We start from the raw sequence: 14,206 nt of genomic DNA on the forward strand, positions 1-14,206 counted from the left end.
TATCATTTGAAGGCTAAATGAATATGTTACCTTGAGTCAATAAGCGTCACCTTTCCAGCATGCAAGCCACATTAACATGTGATCTTACAGAACACATGGCTAGCATTAACTGACTTTGCAGACAATGAATGTTTCTTTGATTGTGTAAATAAATTTTTCTTTTGTAGATGACTCTATGGAAATTCCTCAGAGGGATCAGCATCTTCCATGACCCCTTGGATTGCAGGCATGCAGTGATTACCTCTGTTAGTGCGACTGCTGGAGTTTATCAGCTTGCAGAGCCCCACACAAATACATGCCCAATGAGAACAGATACACGAGACACAACACTATTTATTTAAATAGGGTATCCCTGGGTGTCGTTTGTTATCTTCCTTTGATGAAGCAATGGAAAGAAAATGCTTGATTTCTTACCTTATGTTGTCTACATTTCTGTAGAATGCTACGGAATTCTTAAGACAAAAGACTGTGTCTCATCCCAGTCAGCATCTCCTTCATTTAACACAAACTCTTCCAGAATGAAAATTTCACTCTGCAGCAGAGTGTGCACTGATATGAAACTTCCTGGCAAATTAAAACTTTGTGCCGGACTGAGACTCGAACTCAGGACCTTTGCCTTTTATGGGCAAGTGTCCTACTGACAGCTACCCGAGCATGACTCACAACCCATCCTCACAGCTTCAGTTCGACCGGTACCTCATCTCCTACATTCCCAACGTCACAGAAGCTCTCCTGCTAAGGCAAAGGTCCCAAGTTTGAGTCTCAGTCCGGCACACAGTTTTAACTTGCCAGGAAGTTTCGACACACGCTCTTGTTATAAGGGTAGTTTTAAGCCTTAAGAAACTGAAATGAAACGTTTGAGAAATTTGCTAGTTGTGTCACTGACACTTGGAATTAAAACACAAATTTCTTGAAAGTGTTGCATATGAATATATACATCGTAAAATTTCCCTGTTACCATTTGTAAAATGTTCCACATGGAGAAGTTGAAAAATTCTGTGCACTTTCACAGACATATCCAAACATTCTTTGACTCTAAACGCTAGGTCAATCATTTTTATGAAACTTTTGATTGGTTAGTATCAGGAGAAAGCAGAACTTGAAAGAAACAATAGAGGTTTATTTTACAGTTTTTATTTGTGTACTGCTAGTGCTTTGAGAACATAAAATTTGATATTTATGTGACAGAATTAGTTCAGATTTGAAGACTAATTCTTTCCTGCTATTTCCTTTTTTGGGAAAACTAATTCACCATTCTTACTGATACTCCACAAAATTACAGGCACCATTCTAAGGCATCATGAAATCTCAAGTTTTTATTTTTCCCAGTATTAGTATGAGTTCTCTGCACTTATAATTTATTCCTTATATGTAACATCTATGACATGTTGTACATGTGCATTTATAAGTGACTACTGGCATTTAATGAGAAATGAGTAACATTTTCCTTTCAATATGGTAAGGGAAAATCCTAAATGAGATATGAACAATTGAATGAATAAAGACAGTCACTCACTTGTTACTAAAGATAATAAGTTCCACAAATGATTTAGTGAATAATATCATCTAGTTCATTTAATGTACTTCCATTTATTATGATGTGTTTTAGCTACAGCCATGATCAGATCCATAACATATGAAACAAAGTTAGAGTTAGTTGCAGTCTGCCTCTGTAGCGTAGCAGTAGCATTACAACCTACCACGCAGGGGGCATGGGTTTGATTCCTGGCTGGGGACTGGGTGCTGTGTGTCCTTCATCATCATTTTCATCATCATTGACTTGTAAGATGCCGATGTGGTATCACCTAAAAAGGACTTGCAATACAGCAGCCAAACTCCCCCGAATGGGGCCTCCTGGCCAACAATGCCATATGATCATTTCCATTTTTTTTTAGAGTCAGTTGCGATAAAACCTAGTCAGAAATGGTGCAGTAGCTAAAATGTAATAATAAATCAAAACACATTAAACAATCTAGAATCTAGACGGTATTATTCACAAAAACAACCAAGCACCATGTAGCTGACATTCTTAACATATGTTCCTATCTACAGTTGCTCAGAACTGTTATTTTATGAAACTGTCTTTACTCACTTAATTATTTTATTTTAATTTTTTCTCTTCTGGAACAATATGCTATTTCTTTGAGAAGTGAAGCACTGGAAAAGAAAAGAAGAAAGGGGAAGTAAGTCATTGTATCAATGTCAAGCAATGTGATTCCAATCCAGAGTGGTAATTCCACTTTACATAATTAATTATTAAAGTTAATATATCAGAAGTCACCAACAACATTTTAAATATAATTTAGTCACTTATGTTTAGTTCTTTGTAGATCTTCTTAATTAGCTGGGCTTTCTCATTATCTGGCAGAAAGCATGCGTGGGCTGCATTTAAATTCTGAAACAGACAGACATTTCACTGCTGTGTGTTCATATGTCAACAGAATTATATGTATGAATATTTTAAAAAAATGTAACTTTTTCTGTAAGAATATTATGTGTTATTGAAGAAGAGTGTCTCATTAAAAGTTGACACAAGAATAAATGGTGTATCAGACTAACAAACACATATAGTTAGAAACAGTAATGAACTGATACAATTTTTTTTAAAAAAGTAATCTACAGGAAGAAGGAACAGAAACAGGAACTTCCAGCAAAATGAATGAAAAGACACAAAGTGTGAGAGTAAGGATGGATTATTAGTTATTGGAAGAAATGGCCAGTGAAATGTCAGTGCATCATTTTACAGAAGTGTTGAGCAACCACTACAGTACATTCAGTAGACTCCACATCTAGCCTTTCTTTGTTAGTTCTTTATGTCACACTAAATAGAATGGCAATGATTGTACAACTCAGTGTTGCACTAATGGCAGTTGACTTAAGACATCTGGCAGTGACATGTAGTATTGTACAAAGTAATAACAGTGTTCCAGACAATGAAAGTAGCTAATCGTTACTAGGTCAGCTGCAAATGCTACAAGAGAAGATAAATCACTGTAAGGGAGCTAGCAGTAGCGTCAATATTTTAAGGGTGAGTATAGCTCCCTTCTGTAGAGAAGCAGCTATCAGTATGTTCTTGAGTTTATTTGCTTACAAAAATTCTGACAAGTCTGTCCCAGGTATATGCCTGTGAAGCTTGGAATAGAAAAAGGAGTACTGGTTGGCTGAGGCTGTGCACTGAGCTATGCAGCACACTGGGATGGGTGAACTGAAGAAGCATTCCATTTTAAATTGCAAGTGGTATTGTCCAGCCTACAGATAACTTGTCATAAACTTGCTGCTTCAGTATGTGTGTTCTTTTGTCTCTGTTTTTTGCCAGTACTCATTTCAAAATTTAATTTTATATGTTATTACCATAATGAAAACTACTTGATGAAATATAAATAGTGAGAGAGGACAGACAACAATTAACCTTTAAGACAAAGTGGTTAAAATACCCACACAAAACTGTGGTATGTGTGCTTATATAGGCTGAGAAGAATAAGAAGAGTGGGAAAGGTACTGCTTGATGATTAAATAAAGCAAGAAGTAAGGAGGCATAGGCATTTGCTCACAAAATTCAGGAAAGTGTGGGAGGCGGAGATGGCAGGTAATAGGGAATCCATATAGTCATTATTTTTCTTTCTTATTTTTACCAAGAGTAAGAAAAAAGCTGATAGAAGTTAGAGCAGGCCACACAAAACAACACAATTTCTTTCAACAGCTGTTTCTGATTCATCCTGTACAACCCTCCTCTCAGTACCAGCACTTCTGAAATTTGAAAGTGTGAATTGGCTTTTAACACTGTATGCTCATTATCTCCCCTTCTGAGTTCCATGTCTCTATGCATCCATTACAAGTTCTGTTTTCCATTCCTCCCTATAATTGAGTCTGAACATATCTAATTTTCCCTGTCATTGCTCGATATGTTCGGACTCAGTTATAGGGAGGAATGAAAAACATTTACTATTTATTTTTACTATTTATCTTATTTGCTGAAACCAATTTCTTCCATGTTTATCATCATAAAGAAATAATAGAAATCAGAGCTTGCTCAGAACGATATAGGTGTTTAATTTCTTCTGTGTGCTGTTAGAGAGTGGAATAACAGAAAATTATTGTGAAGGTGGTTTGATGAACACACTGCCAGACACTTAAGTGTGATTTGCAGAGTATCCGTGTAGATGTAGATATAGATGATTCCCATGTAAATTTTTCTCCTCCCCAGCAACATTAACACTGTCACCTCTTATGTGATTTCTGTAAGGGAGCTATTCCTTTTGCCTTTTGCACTTTTGCTTGGCCTACTCTGCAACCTTCATTAATGTTCCACTCTCTGATCCACTCTTCATCCACCCCTCCCACCTTTCCTCACTCATTTCCTCCCTACCCATGCTGCTCAGTCTAGAAACCAAGTTGTACAGTGGCATCAGTTACAAACATGTTGCTTCTTACTTTGAATTTGTACAAGCTCTCAAAAGGTTAAGTAAGCATCTCTTAGTTTGCATTATTATCTGCGGCTCACTACTTCATTTTCAAAATGAGAAATCTATCCTTTAGATACTGCTTTTGTTTTATTAGCTGCAAATACAGTGTCCCTTATTCTAGTAAAGTTGTTAAGATGATAATAAGCTTTTATACCATACCATGTTCATAGACAAGAAAGACAACTGCCAAAATAAGATAATAATTCTAATAATATCACTGACTTAACTTACTGCACGAATAGCGTGGGCCTCAGTAAGACCCCAACTAGCTGCAAGAGCATAGTCATCTCTTAGCGTTCTTCCGGTTAGTGTGGGATCATCAGAATTGAGAGAGAAGTTAACACCATCTTCAGCAAATCTGAAAATAATAGATAATGTGCTACTAAAAATTTTGGCCATCATATATGCATTAACTCACAATCCTGCCCTACATAATCCATCTGAAACTGAAATGTATATTCCTTATTAGTAGGCAGTCCAGGTTTATGATATAAATTATTTGTAAAACATGGAATAAAAGTGAACATAATGTTTATAGTAGTTTTTATAAAACATGTTAAAGTGTCAACTAAGAAGAAATAGACTGCTTTGTGAATTTGTCAAAACTATCTTCTGCCTTTGTGAATTTTTCAAAACTATCTTCTATCTATCTGGCATGTCAGAAAGAGTTGATGTAAACAGTGGAATCAAAGAATGCTTTATTGTCTTTTCAAAAAAAGGCTAGACCATTTATCAAAAAAAGACTGATCTCTGAAGTTGCTTCATGAAATTATAACAGCAGTTGTGTGAAATTGCTCAAGTGTGTGGGACCCATACCAGATAGGACTAATAGAGGATGCTGAATGTATACAAAGAATGGCAGCATAAATGGTCACAGGTTTGTTTGATCCATGGGAGAGTGTCGCAGAGTTACTGAAGGAACTGAACTTGCAGAGTCTTGAAGACAGACTAAACTATCCTGAGAAAGTCAATTAACAAAGTTTCAAGAACCAGCTTTAAATGATTATTCTAGGGATATACTACAACCCAATACATATCACTCACATACGGATTGTGAGGATAAGATTATAATAATTACTGCACACACAGAGGCTTTCAGACAATCACTCTTTCTGTAACTACTGCTCACACACAGAGGCTTTCAGACAATCATTCTCCCCCTGCTCCATACGTGAGTGGAACAGGAAGAAACCCTAATAACTTGTACAATGGGACGTACCCTCTGTCATGCTCCTTATGGTGTAGGTGTAAATGTAGATGCAGAAATGAAATATTTTTATTTAAAAATGTACATAGGAAGTTTCTGATCTTTCAAACTTGCCTCCTCTTCTCAGAAAGACATTATTGGCATACATATCCCTAATCAGATTTTTAAATTTATTTAAGAGTAATCAGTTTATTGCCTGTTGCTTCTGGTATCCAACATGTAGCAACCAACCTGTTAACAAACTATGTGATGTAGATGTTTTTATTTTCTAGTGCATTTCTTGCCATTGTGTTAGGAAACAATTAATATCACTTTGTAAGACAAAAATTTATTTTCAGACAAGTTAATAGAAGGCTAACCATAATGTACATTCACAACTCTGCATGCATTAGTAAAAGGCTGTGGCATATTGATCCTCTAAAACTCAAACAATGGGAAAATTCAGGCTGTCTCATATATCCTCCCACACTGCAACCTACTCCAGTCCTCTAACAGGCATTTCTCATCCCATGAATGACAGGGCCTCTTGTGAAAACAGCCATGTAGTCTGAAAACTTGGCTGCAACAACTGTGTGGCATTTTATGTGGGCATGATCACTAACAATGTGTCTGTCCACATTAATGGCCACCACCAAACTGGTCAATAGACAGCTGGATCACCCAGTTGCTCAGCAGGCTATGCAACACTATAAAGTCTGTTCAAAAAATTTTTCTGCACTTGCCTTTTACTTACTGTGCTTGATCTCCTTCGAAATATTCTCTCCATAATTGATACACCACTCCCACCACCATTCCCACTTCTGGAAGCTGTCTCGATATGTCTCTTGCTGGATCACTCAAAGCACCATCTGCGAATTGTCTTTTATCTTGTCTATCATCGCAAAATCTTTTTCCTTTCAGTTGTGTTTTCAACTGTGGAAATAAAAAAATAAGTCTGCAGGGGCCAGGCCTGGAGAGCACAGAGGATGAGGCAGCACAGTGATTTCGTTTCTTGTGCAATAGTCATACATCAACAGTGATGAATGTGTGGGTGCATTACTATGATGCAAGAGCTATCAATTGTCTCACCAGTTTCGGGTCATTTCCTTCTCACATTTTCTCGCAGGCTTCACAGCATGTCCCAGTAGTAGCATTGATTAACATTTTTTCCCCTGTGGCACAAATTCATGATGAACTAATCCTTCAAAATCTAAGAAAAAAATCAGCATGGCTTTGACATTTGACCTGACCTGACAAGCTTTTTTTGGTCTTGGAGAATCTTTCCCAACCCATTGTGAAGACTGAATCTTGGTCTTAACATCATAACTGTAGACCCACTCTTGTCACCAACTATGATTCTTTTAAGGACATTTCATTCTCATTTGTGCAATCCAGAAGCTCTTCACAGATTGCAAGCAAAGGTCTTTCTGGTCTTGACTCATGAGCTGTTGGACAAATGTGGTGGCAACATGATGCATTCCAAGATGCTGTGCACGATTTCATGATGTGATCCAACTGAAATGTTACATTCTTCTGCAATCTCTTGGACAGACAGTCTTCAATTGGCGTACACAATTTTGCTGATGTTCCTGACACGAGCATCCTCAGTAGACATTGAAGGGTGCCCTGAATGAGGATCATCTTCAACTTCTGCCTGGCCATTTTTAAACAGTGTGAACGATTTGTAACACTGAGTATGGCTTAAGCACTCATCACTGTAGGATTCCTGCATCATTTAGTGTGTCTCTGTAACAGTTTTCCTGAGTTTCACACAAAATTTACTGCAGATTCATTGCTGCTCCAACTCTGTCCTCTTGAAATTCGCAAACGTTGCAATGCAACTTTCTACTCAATACAGCACTGAAAAATAACTAACAAACATACAACAATGAAACTTCTGGCAGTTACACATTAAACGCAGGCGTGTGCCAGGATGCCAACTGCATTTCTCTCCAACACACCATCGGCAGGAATTATGAATGTTCTGGGATTTTTTGAACAGACTTCATATAAGCATGACTTCAATAACTGCTTCACAGCCTGTGCTACCTGAATTCTTCCCACTAGCACCAGCTTTCTGAATTGTGCAGTGAGAGCTTTACCTGCCACATATCCTACATTTCCATAACCTTTCTGACCTCAACCTTCACTAGTCCCTCCCCTCCACTTGCTACTATCCCTCCCCTCATTCCACTCTAGCCTCACACACACCTTCGATCTCCACAGCTCACATGCATAATACTATCCCCACCATGTCCTTGCAAGCTCCCACAGGCAGCACTACAGCATCTTCCCCTGCCCTGCCCTGTTATTTCTCCTCATTCTCACCGCTTGCCTCTTATTGTACCCCCACTACATACCCCCAGCTGTGATTGCAACTCATCGCAGTGGGTCTACAGACAAAGGACTTCATCTTTAAATGTGCCCATATACTATTCATTGCTTTTCTCTATGTGGTGAGCAGCAATCTACCCCTTAAATAATATCCTTGATTAGCTGTATGACAAGGCTATGCAGTCCTTGTGATTCACCTTATTTCTCACATTAACTTTTCAGATTAGAACTATCCTTGAATGCTGCTAAAATACAGAAAATTTCACAAAAAATTAAAGAACAAGCTTTATTTAACTATGTTCAAGTTTATGGCATAGACTATCACAAAGAGGTGCTATTCCTGCTTTCTGATAGTGACACACAACATTTACTCTTGTTTACAGCAGTGTCACATAAATGTTTCTGGGAAGTTTTCCTCCACACAGTTTGTATGTTAGTCCATAAACAGATCAACAGTAGAATGAAATTTTCACTCAACAGCAGAGTGTGCACTGATATGAAACTTCCTGGCAAATTAAAACTGTGTGCCAGACTGAGACTCGAAGTTTGGAAGGTAGGAGACGAGGGACTGGTGGAATTAAAGCTGTGAGGATGGGGCATGAGTCGTGCTTGGGTAGCTCAGTTGGTAGAGCACTTGCCTGCGAAAGGCAAAGGTCCCAAGTTTGAGTCTCAGTCTGGCACACAGTTTTAATTTGTCAGGAAGTGTCAGATCAACAGTAGTTGTGCTGAAGAAATTGCTTACCAATCATAGTCCCCCTCTCCTCCCTCTCCCCCCTCTCAAATATTCAAGATAGGGAAATAGGATTTGAGGGACATGGGCAATATGAAAGTGCCATTGATAAAGGAAACAGGCAGGATTATCAGAATATAGCTTCATTAAAGTGCAAAGTTAATATTTCTTTCTGTTAACTCTGTCAGTTATCAAAAATAGAGGCATTATTTACACACATAGAGACAGACAAGTTGTTGACTTATTACATACTTTAGAGAAGGATAAGTCATCATCATCATGCATACATTTAGTTAGTATTTATAAAAGGAGACAATGTCTTATTTTAATACAAGGAAAGAAGAAATCCCTCTACAGTTAGAAGAAACAAATATTTCAATTTCAGGTTCCTGTACAAAAGTGATAATTTGGAGTTAATAAAGTGCCATACAATCAATTTGAACTTGACTACATAGAAAAAATGAATTGTGGAGTGTGGTGGCTTCCCTTATCACTGGCAGTACAACCAAACAGAAAAAAGTGAGGAGGAAGGTGAGGTTATATTCAAAAATGACATATTCATAATGTGTTGCATTGAGGATCTGCAGAATTTTCTTAAGGAATCCACTGTCACCAAGAAAGAAAGAGCTAAGTTCATATGCTATGCTGAAAACGTGACAGACACAATAGTGAAACAGGCTATTTGGCAACTGCAGAAATAATATGTTGCATTAGGTATCAGAAAATGGGAACAGTACCATCTGGACAACAAACCTTTGTCATTGACTCTGATTCACTGATGTCATGGACCAGCAAACAATGCACTGTTGCTTTGATGGCATTTTACAAAAACCACAACACCTAGGTGACCGCACAGCATGTATTTTGTGCTTATTATAAGCTCGCACATCATGACCCAGGCCCATCAGCACATGCTACCAAAATGAGGGTACAGAACTTTGAGAAAACAGGTGACATAATGTGGAAGAGGAGTGTGGAAGTGCGACATGTATCTGCACACCAGAAGAATATTGGAAGAGTGGAAGATGACTACAGCTGAAGTTCCACATGTTCTGTACAGGGTGGCAGCCAGTCAAAGAATACTTTACGGAATTGGTTTAAAAAATTTATTTCAAAAGCTCAGAAAAATCTTAACAAGTTTTCTCCCAGAGTGGCTTCAGCTGGGACTATGTGTCACAAGTTGTCTGCCTTTCAGAAACGAGGCAGTTCTGTCTAGTTACAGCTGTTGACAAGAGACACCTTTAGCTCTCTGCTGAAACTGCTAGTGAATTCACACCATCAGTTTTAGCCAATTGTGTGTATGGGAAACAGGTCACGTGTGTGAATCCTGGAGGATTGTGCAGTGCAGAACACAGCTGCTCTCTCTCTTGTGATCCAGACCTTGAGCAGAACAGACGTCTTTCTTGGGAGGCAGGCCCTCCACCTCTACGTTTCATGACTGGCCACCAACATCAATTAACATGAACCACCTTCCCTTCCCTTACCCACTTATTTAGTTGTTAATCCTCCTGGACTGGCCTACACCTGGTAACTTCCAACCCTAGGTGTGCCCTTTGTATACCATACACTGAAATACATTCTCTTTATTTTACCTAATTTCCCATTCTGTCATTTAACGGTAGCCTTGGATGCCCATTTAACAAGTCCTGATCAATCAATCTCCTGCACATTGTTGTTGTAAGCAGAATCCAACAACCCTCTTCCCCCTTCCTTGCCCATGTACAGTTCTGCACACAAGCATGCACTGCAACTTGACATATTGGATCACAGTGTATAGCGAATATTGCACAAGGAACTGCAGCACCAATTATACAAAATTCAGATAGTGCACAAACTGAATGTGGATGACATCCCAAAGAGACTATGCTTTTGTGGGTAATTGTTGGAGTTCATGAATGATAATCCAGGGCTGTGCAACTATCTGATCAGGCGTGATAAGGCAATTTTTCATGTGTCAGCTTTGTTAACAAGCCAAACTTTAGTCAGATACTGGTCATATGAAAATCCTGAAATGCTTCATGAAATGCCATTTCACAATCAGAAAGTGGTAGTGTAGTGCAGTGGATCATTGTGCCTTCTTCTTCCTCTTTTTCTTAAAAAAAGAGGAAGATGATCACAGCAATGATGTCACCGCAAAAAATATAGAATGTTATGCTCACATGTTGAACCATTTGTTAGTGTAGCAGTTTGCTAATTATCATTTAACTGCAGACACATTCTTCCAATAAGACGGGGCCACATGCCATATCTTGCAGCATCCCATTAATACCCTGGTCATCTCATCTCCAAGAATGGGGATATTTCCTGGCCTCCCATATCCCTGACCTTTCCTTTAGGGGCATTTTAAATCTCAGATCTTCTGGTGTGGCCCACCACACACCATCCAGGAACTGAAGGCTCAAATTCTGGAGGAAGATATTCGAATTCCAGTGCCAATCTTGCAAAATTTGATCTCTAACTTCCATAAAAGACTTGAACTATGTGAGAAACAAAAGGGCAGCAACCTAAGTGATGTCATTTTCAACTGATGGGCATTTTAAATTACAGGCATTGTAAATTCATATTCTGTTTCTTTTATTTCTTTGTGAATGAATTTTCGTCAATGGTGGAGTTCTCAAAATCACCTATTTCACTGCCACACCTGTTCTAGGATGATTTTCAGAAGGATTGCTCTTATATTCATACTGAGTTTACAGGTACACTCAATAGTACTTCTGAGTAGAATAACAAAAATATCAACATATTTGTATTAACTGTTGTATTTCATGTTCCAAACTTGTAAACAATGTTCCCTCTCAACTCTTTCTTTCCCTCCCACAATTTATGACTCACTGCAGAAGAGCCACCTTGTATATAAGGCCCTTCCTGTTAAGTTTGCCAGTCTTAAGTATGAGAAGTAAAGGAAGGAAGCTTAACTTGCAGATTGAGTTTCATGCAGTGAAGAGCAGCACATGGGAAATAACCTCCACCACAGTTATGTTAGCAAGAGAAAAACAATCTCTTATGTCTCTGATGATGGCAGGATGTAAAATTTTGATCTTCCTTCCAGGAGAAAATGGTACCCAAGTTTCATATTTTTTACTAGGATTAAAACTAACATGTAGAGTTAGTGAAATCTTGAATGTTTCATCTAATCATAGTTGAAACTGCATTAAAAATTGGGATACTCTTAACAATGGTGTACTTTATTACAGTATTCAAAAATTTCCTACAAAAATATTAAATAGATACACAGAACTATGGCTTCTACTCTCAGAAAAATATTGTTTAATTGCAAGGGATGACATTTTCTGAAGCAATAATACCATTTTCAGAAAAGATTCCAGTTTTTTTCTGGTTAAAGAATAGGGTGAAAAAGCTGCAGTCAAGAAAGCATGAAGAAAGATGGAGGGGGATACTTTCTTAGCTGACATTGTCCCCGCCCCCCCCCCTCCCCCCCAGCTGCCTTTTTCACTGCTGTGAAGTAGTGAGATGACAAAGTCATGTGGCATCTCCTCCTAATACCGTGTTGGACCTCCTTTTGCTTGGTGTAGTGCAGCAACTTGATGAGACTTGGACTCAACAAGTCGCTAGAAGTCTCCTACAGAAATGTTGAGCCATGCTACCTCTATAGCCATCCATAACCGTGAAAGTATTGCTAGTGAAGGATTTTATGCACAAACTGATCATGGCATGTTGCATTATCATCCACAAAAATTCCATCATTGTTTGGAAATATGACAGCCATGAATGGTTGCAAATGGTCTCCAAGTAGCTAAACATTCAGAGAATCCAGTCCATTCCATCTAAAAACAGCCCACACTGTTATGGAGCCAACCACCAGCTTGCACAATGTTCCATGGCTTTGTGGGGTCTGTGCCACACTCAAATACTACCATCAGGTCTTGCCAACTAAATCAGGACTCATCTGACCAGGCCATGGTTTCAAGTCATCTATGGCCGACTGAGATGGACATGAGCCCAGGACAGGTGCTGCAGGCAATGTTGTACTGCTGGCAAGGGCACTCATATCTGTCATCTGCTGTTATAGCCCATTAATGCCAAATTTCACCACACTGTCTCAAAGAATACATTCACTGTACATCCCAAATTTTATTTCATGCAGTGTTGCTTGTCCATTACCACTGACAATTCTACTCAAATGCCCCTGCTTTCAGTTGCGAATGAAGGCTGTTAACCACTGCATTGTGCATAGTGAGAGGTAATGCCTGAAATGTGGTATTGCTACACTCTTGACACTGTGGTATCAGAATATTGAATTCCCTAATGATTTTAAAAATGGAATTCCTCATGCAAGTAGCTCCAACTACCATTCTGCGTTCAAAGTCTGTTAATTCCCATTGTGCAGCCATAATCTCTTCAGAAACCTTTTCACATGAAAACAGTACAAATGACAACACTATCAATACACTGCCCTTTTATACCTTGTGTACATGATACTACAGCCATCTGTAATATTATGTTGACAGATTTTAATTGTTAGCCAAATTAGCTTAAGCCAGTTCACTGGCAGAATTAAAATTCATAAGCCAGGCCTTATGACTGGAATAAAATATGGCAATTTCATTTAACTGATTATTAATAAGTTACATAACAGATTGAGAAATGCCACAGAAACAAGTGTCAGTAGAAGATATGAAAACTGAAAACATGAGATTTGTTTGTGCTATATGTTAAACTTTCTACATTTGATGCTGCGTATGAAAGTTAGTTGAAACTAATATGTTACAGTGTTAACAATATTACCTGACAATTGGGTGCTTCCTTACACCCAATGGGACTGTTCCAGTAAGATAACTTGACCAAGGACAGGTCTCAAAATGTACTCTTTTTTCTTTACAACTGCTGTAAATAGCTTCATTTTCAACCACACGATAACCATGTCCCACACGCTCTGTGTGGTATACATCCAGGGCCTAGAACACAAATCATTCCATATGAAATAACGTAGAGTTATCCATTAAATATGTTATACTCATTGTCACTTATTTATTTATGTGGAATTTAGCTGTCTGTCTGAATCGGTATGAATTTTCTTACTTAGATTTTTCTCATTTTCTTTGTTTATATTTGGTGCAGTATTAGTTGACCACAATATTATTGCACATGGGAATGGCAGTACTTTGGATGGCTTATCGTGAGTTTTTATTGTGATATTTAACCACAAATTCTGAACTGCTTGATAATATGTGCAAAACTGTCTTGAAATCATTTACAGTGTGTTGCATTTTCCTTAGTCGCCAGTGTAGCTGTATAATGTAAAGTCACTGCATGTTTCCAATATTGGCCATGAGAGGGCAAGTGCGATAGTATCATGGTCAGATAGTACACATTTAGGTGAAACACAGTGACTTTTTGAAGTGTGATATCTTTACTAATATTTTTAAATAAGCTTGTAGTCAATGAGTCTTTGGATAATATTCCTCACGTGAAAAATGTTGGGGGTCTACAGCAGCTTTATACACTGTGAACACAGAAAAAAAAAAACAGCAA

At 38.2% G+C, this 14,206-nt stretch overlaps 1 protein-coding gene across 1 annotated transcript in view; it reads right to left on the minus strand.

Annotated features, from left to right (window-relative positions):
• Positions 1-1,118: 1,118 nt before the first annotated feature.
• The window catches only part of LOC124596050 (adenosine deaminase-like), a 112,921-nt gene continuing 99,833 nt past the window's right edge, over positions 1,119-14,206 (minus strand). The window contains exons 7-9 of the mRNA XM_047135023.1: positions 13,460-13,629; positions 4,695-4,821; positions 1,119-2,395 (exon numbers count right to left, since the gene is read on the minus strand). Coding sequence (XP_046990979.1) covers positions 2,303-2,395; positions 4,695-4,821; positions 13,460-13,629 — 390 coding nt within the window. The 3' untranslated portion in view covers positions 1,119-2,302. The remainder of the gene's footprint in view (positions 2,396-4,694; positions 4,822-13,459; positions 13,630-14,206) is intronic.

The sequence above is a fragment of the Schistocerca americana genome, chromosome 2 (genome assembly GCF_021461395.2).
Source record: "Schistocerca americana isolate TAMUIC-IGC-003095 chromosome 2, iqSchAmer2.1, whole genome shotgun sequence".
Lineage (NCBI taxonomy): Eukaryota > Metazoa > Arthropoda > Insecta > Orthoptera > Acrididae > Schistocerca > Schistocerca americana.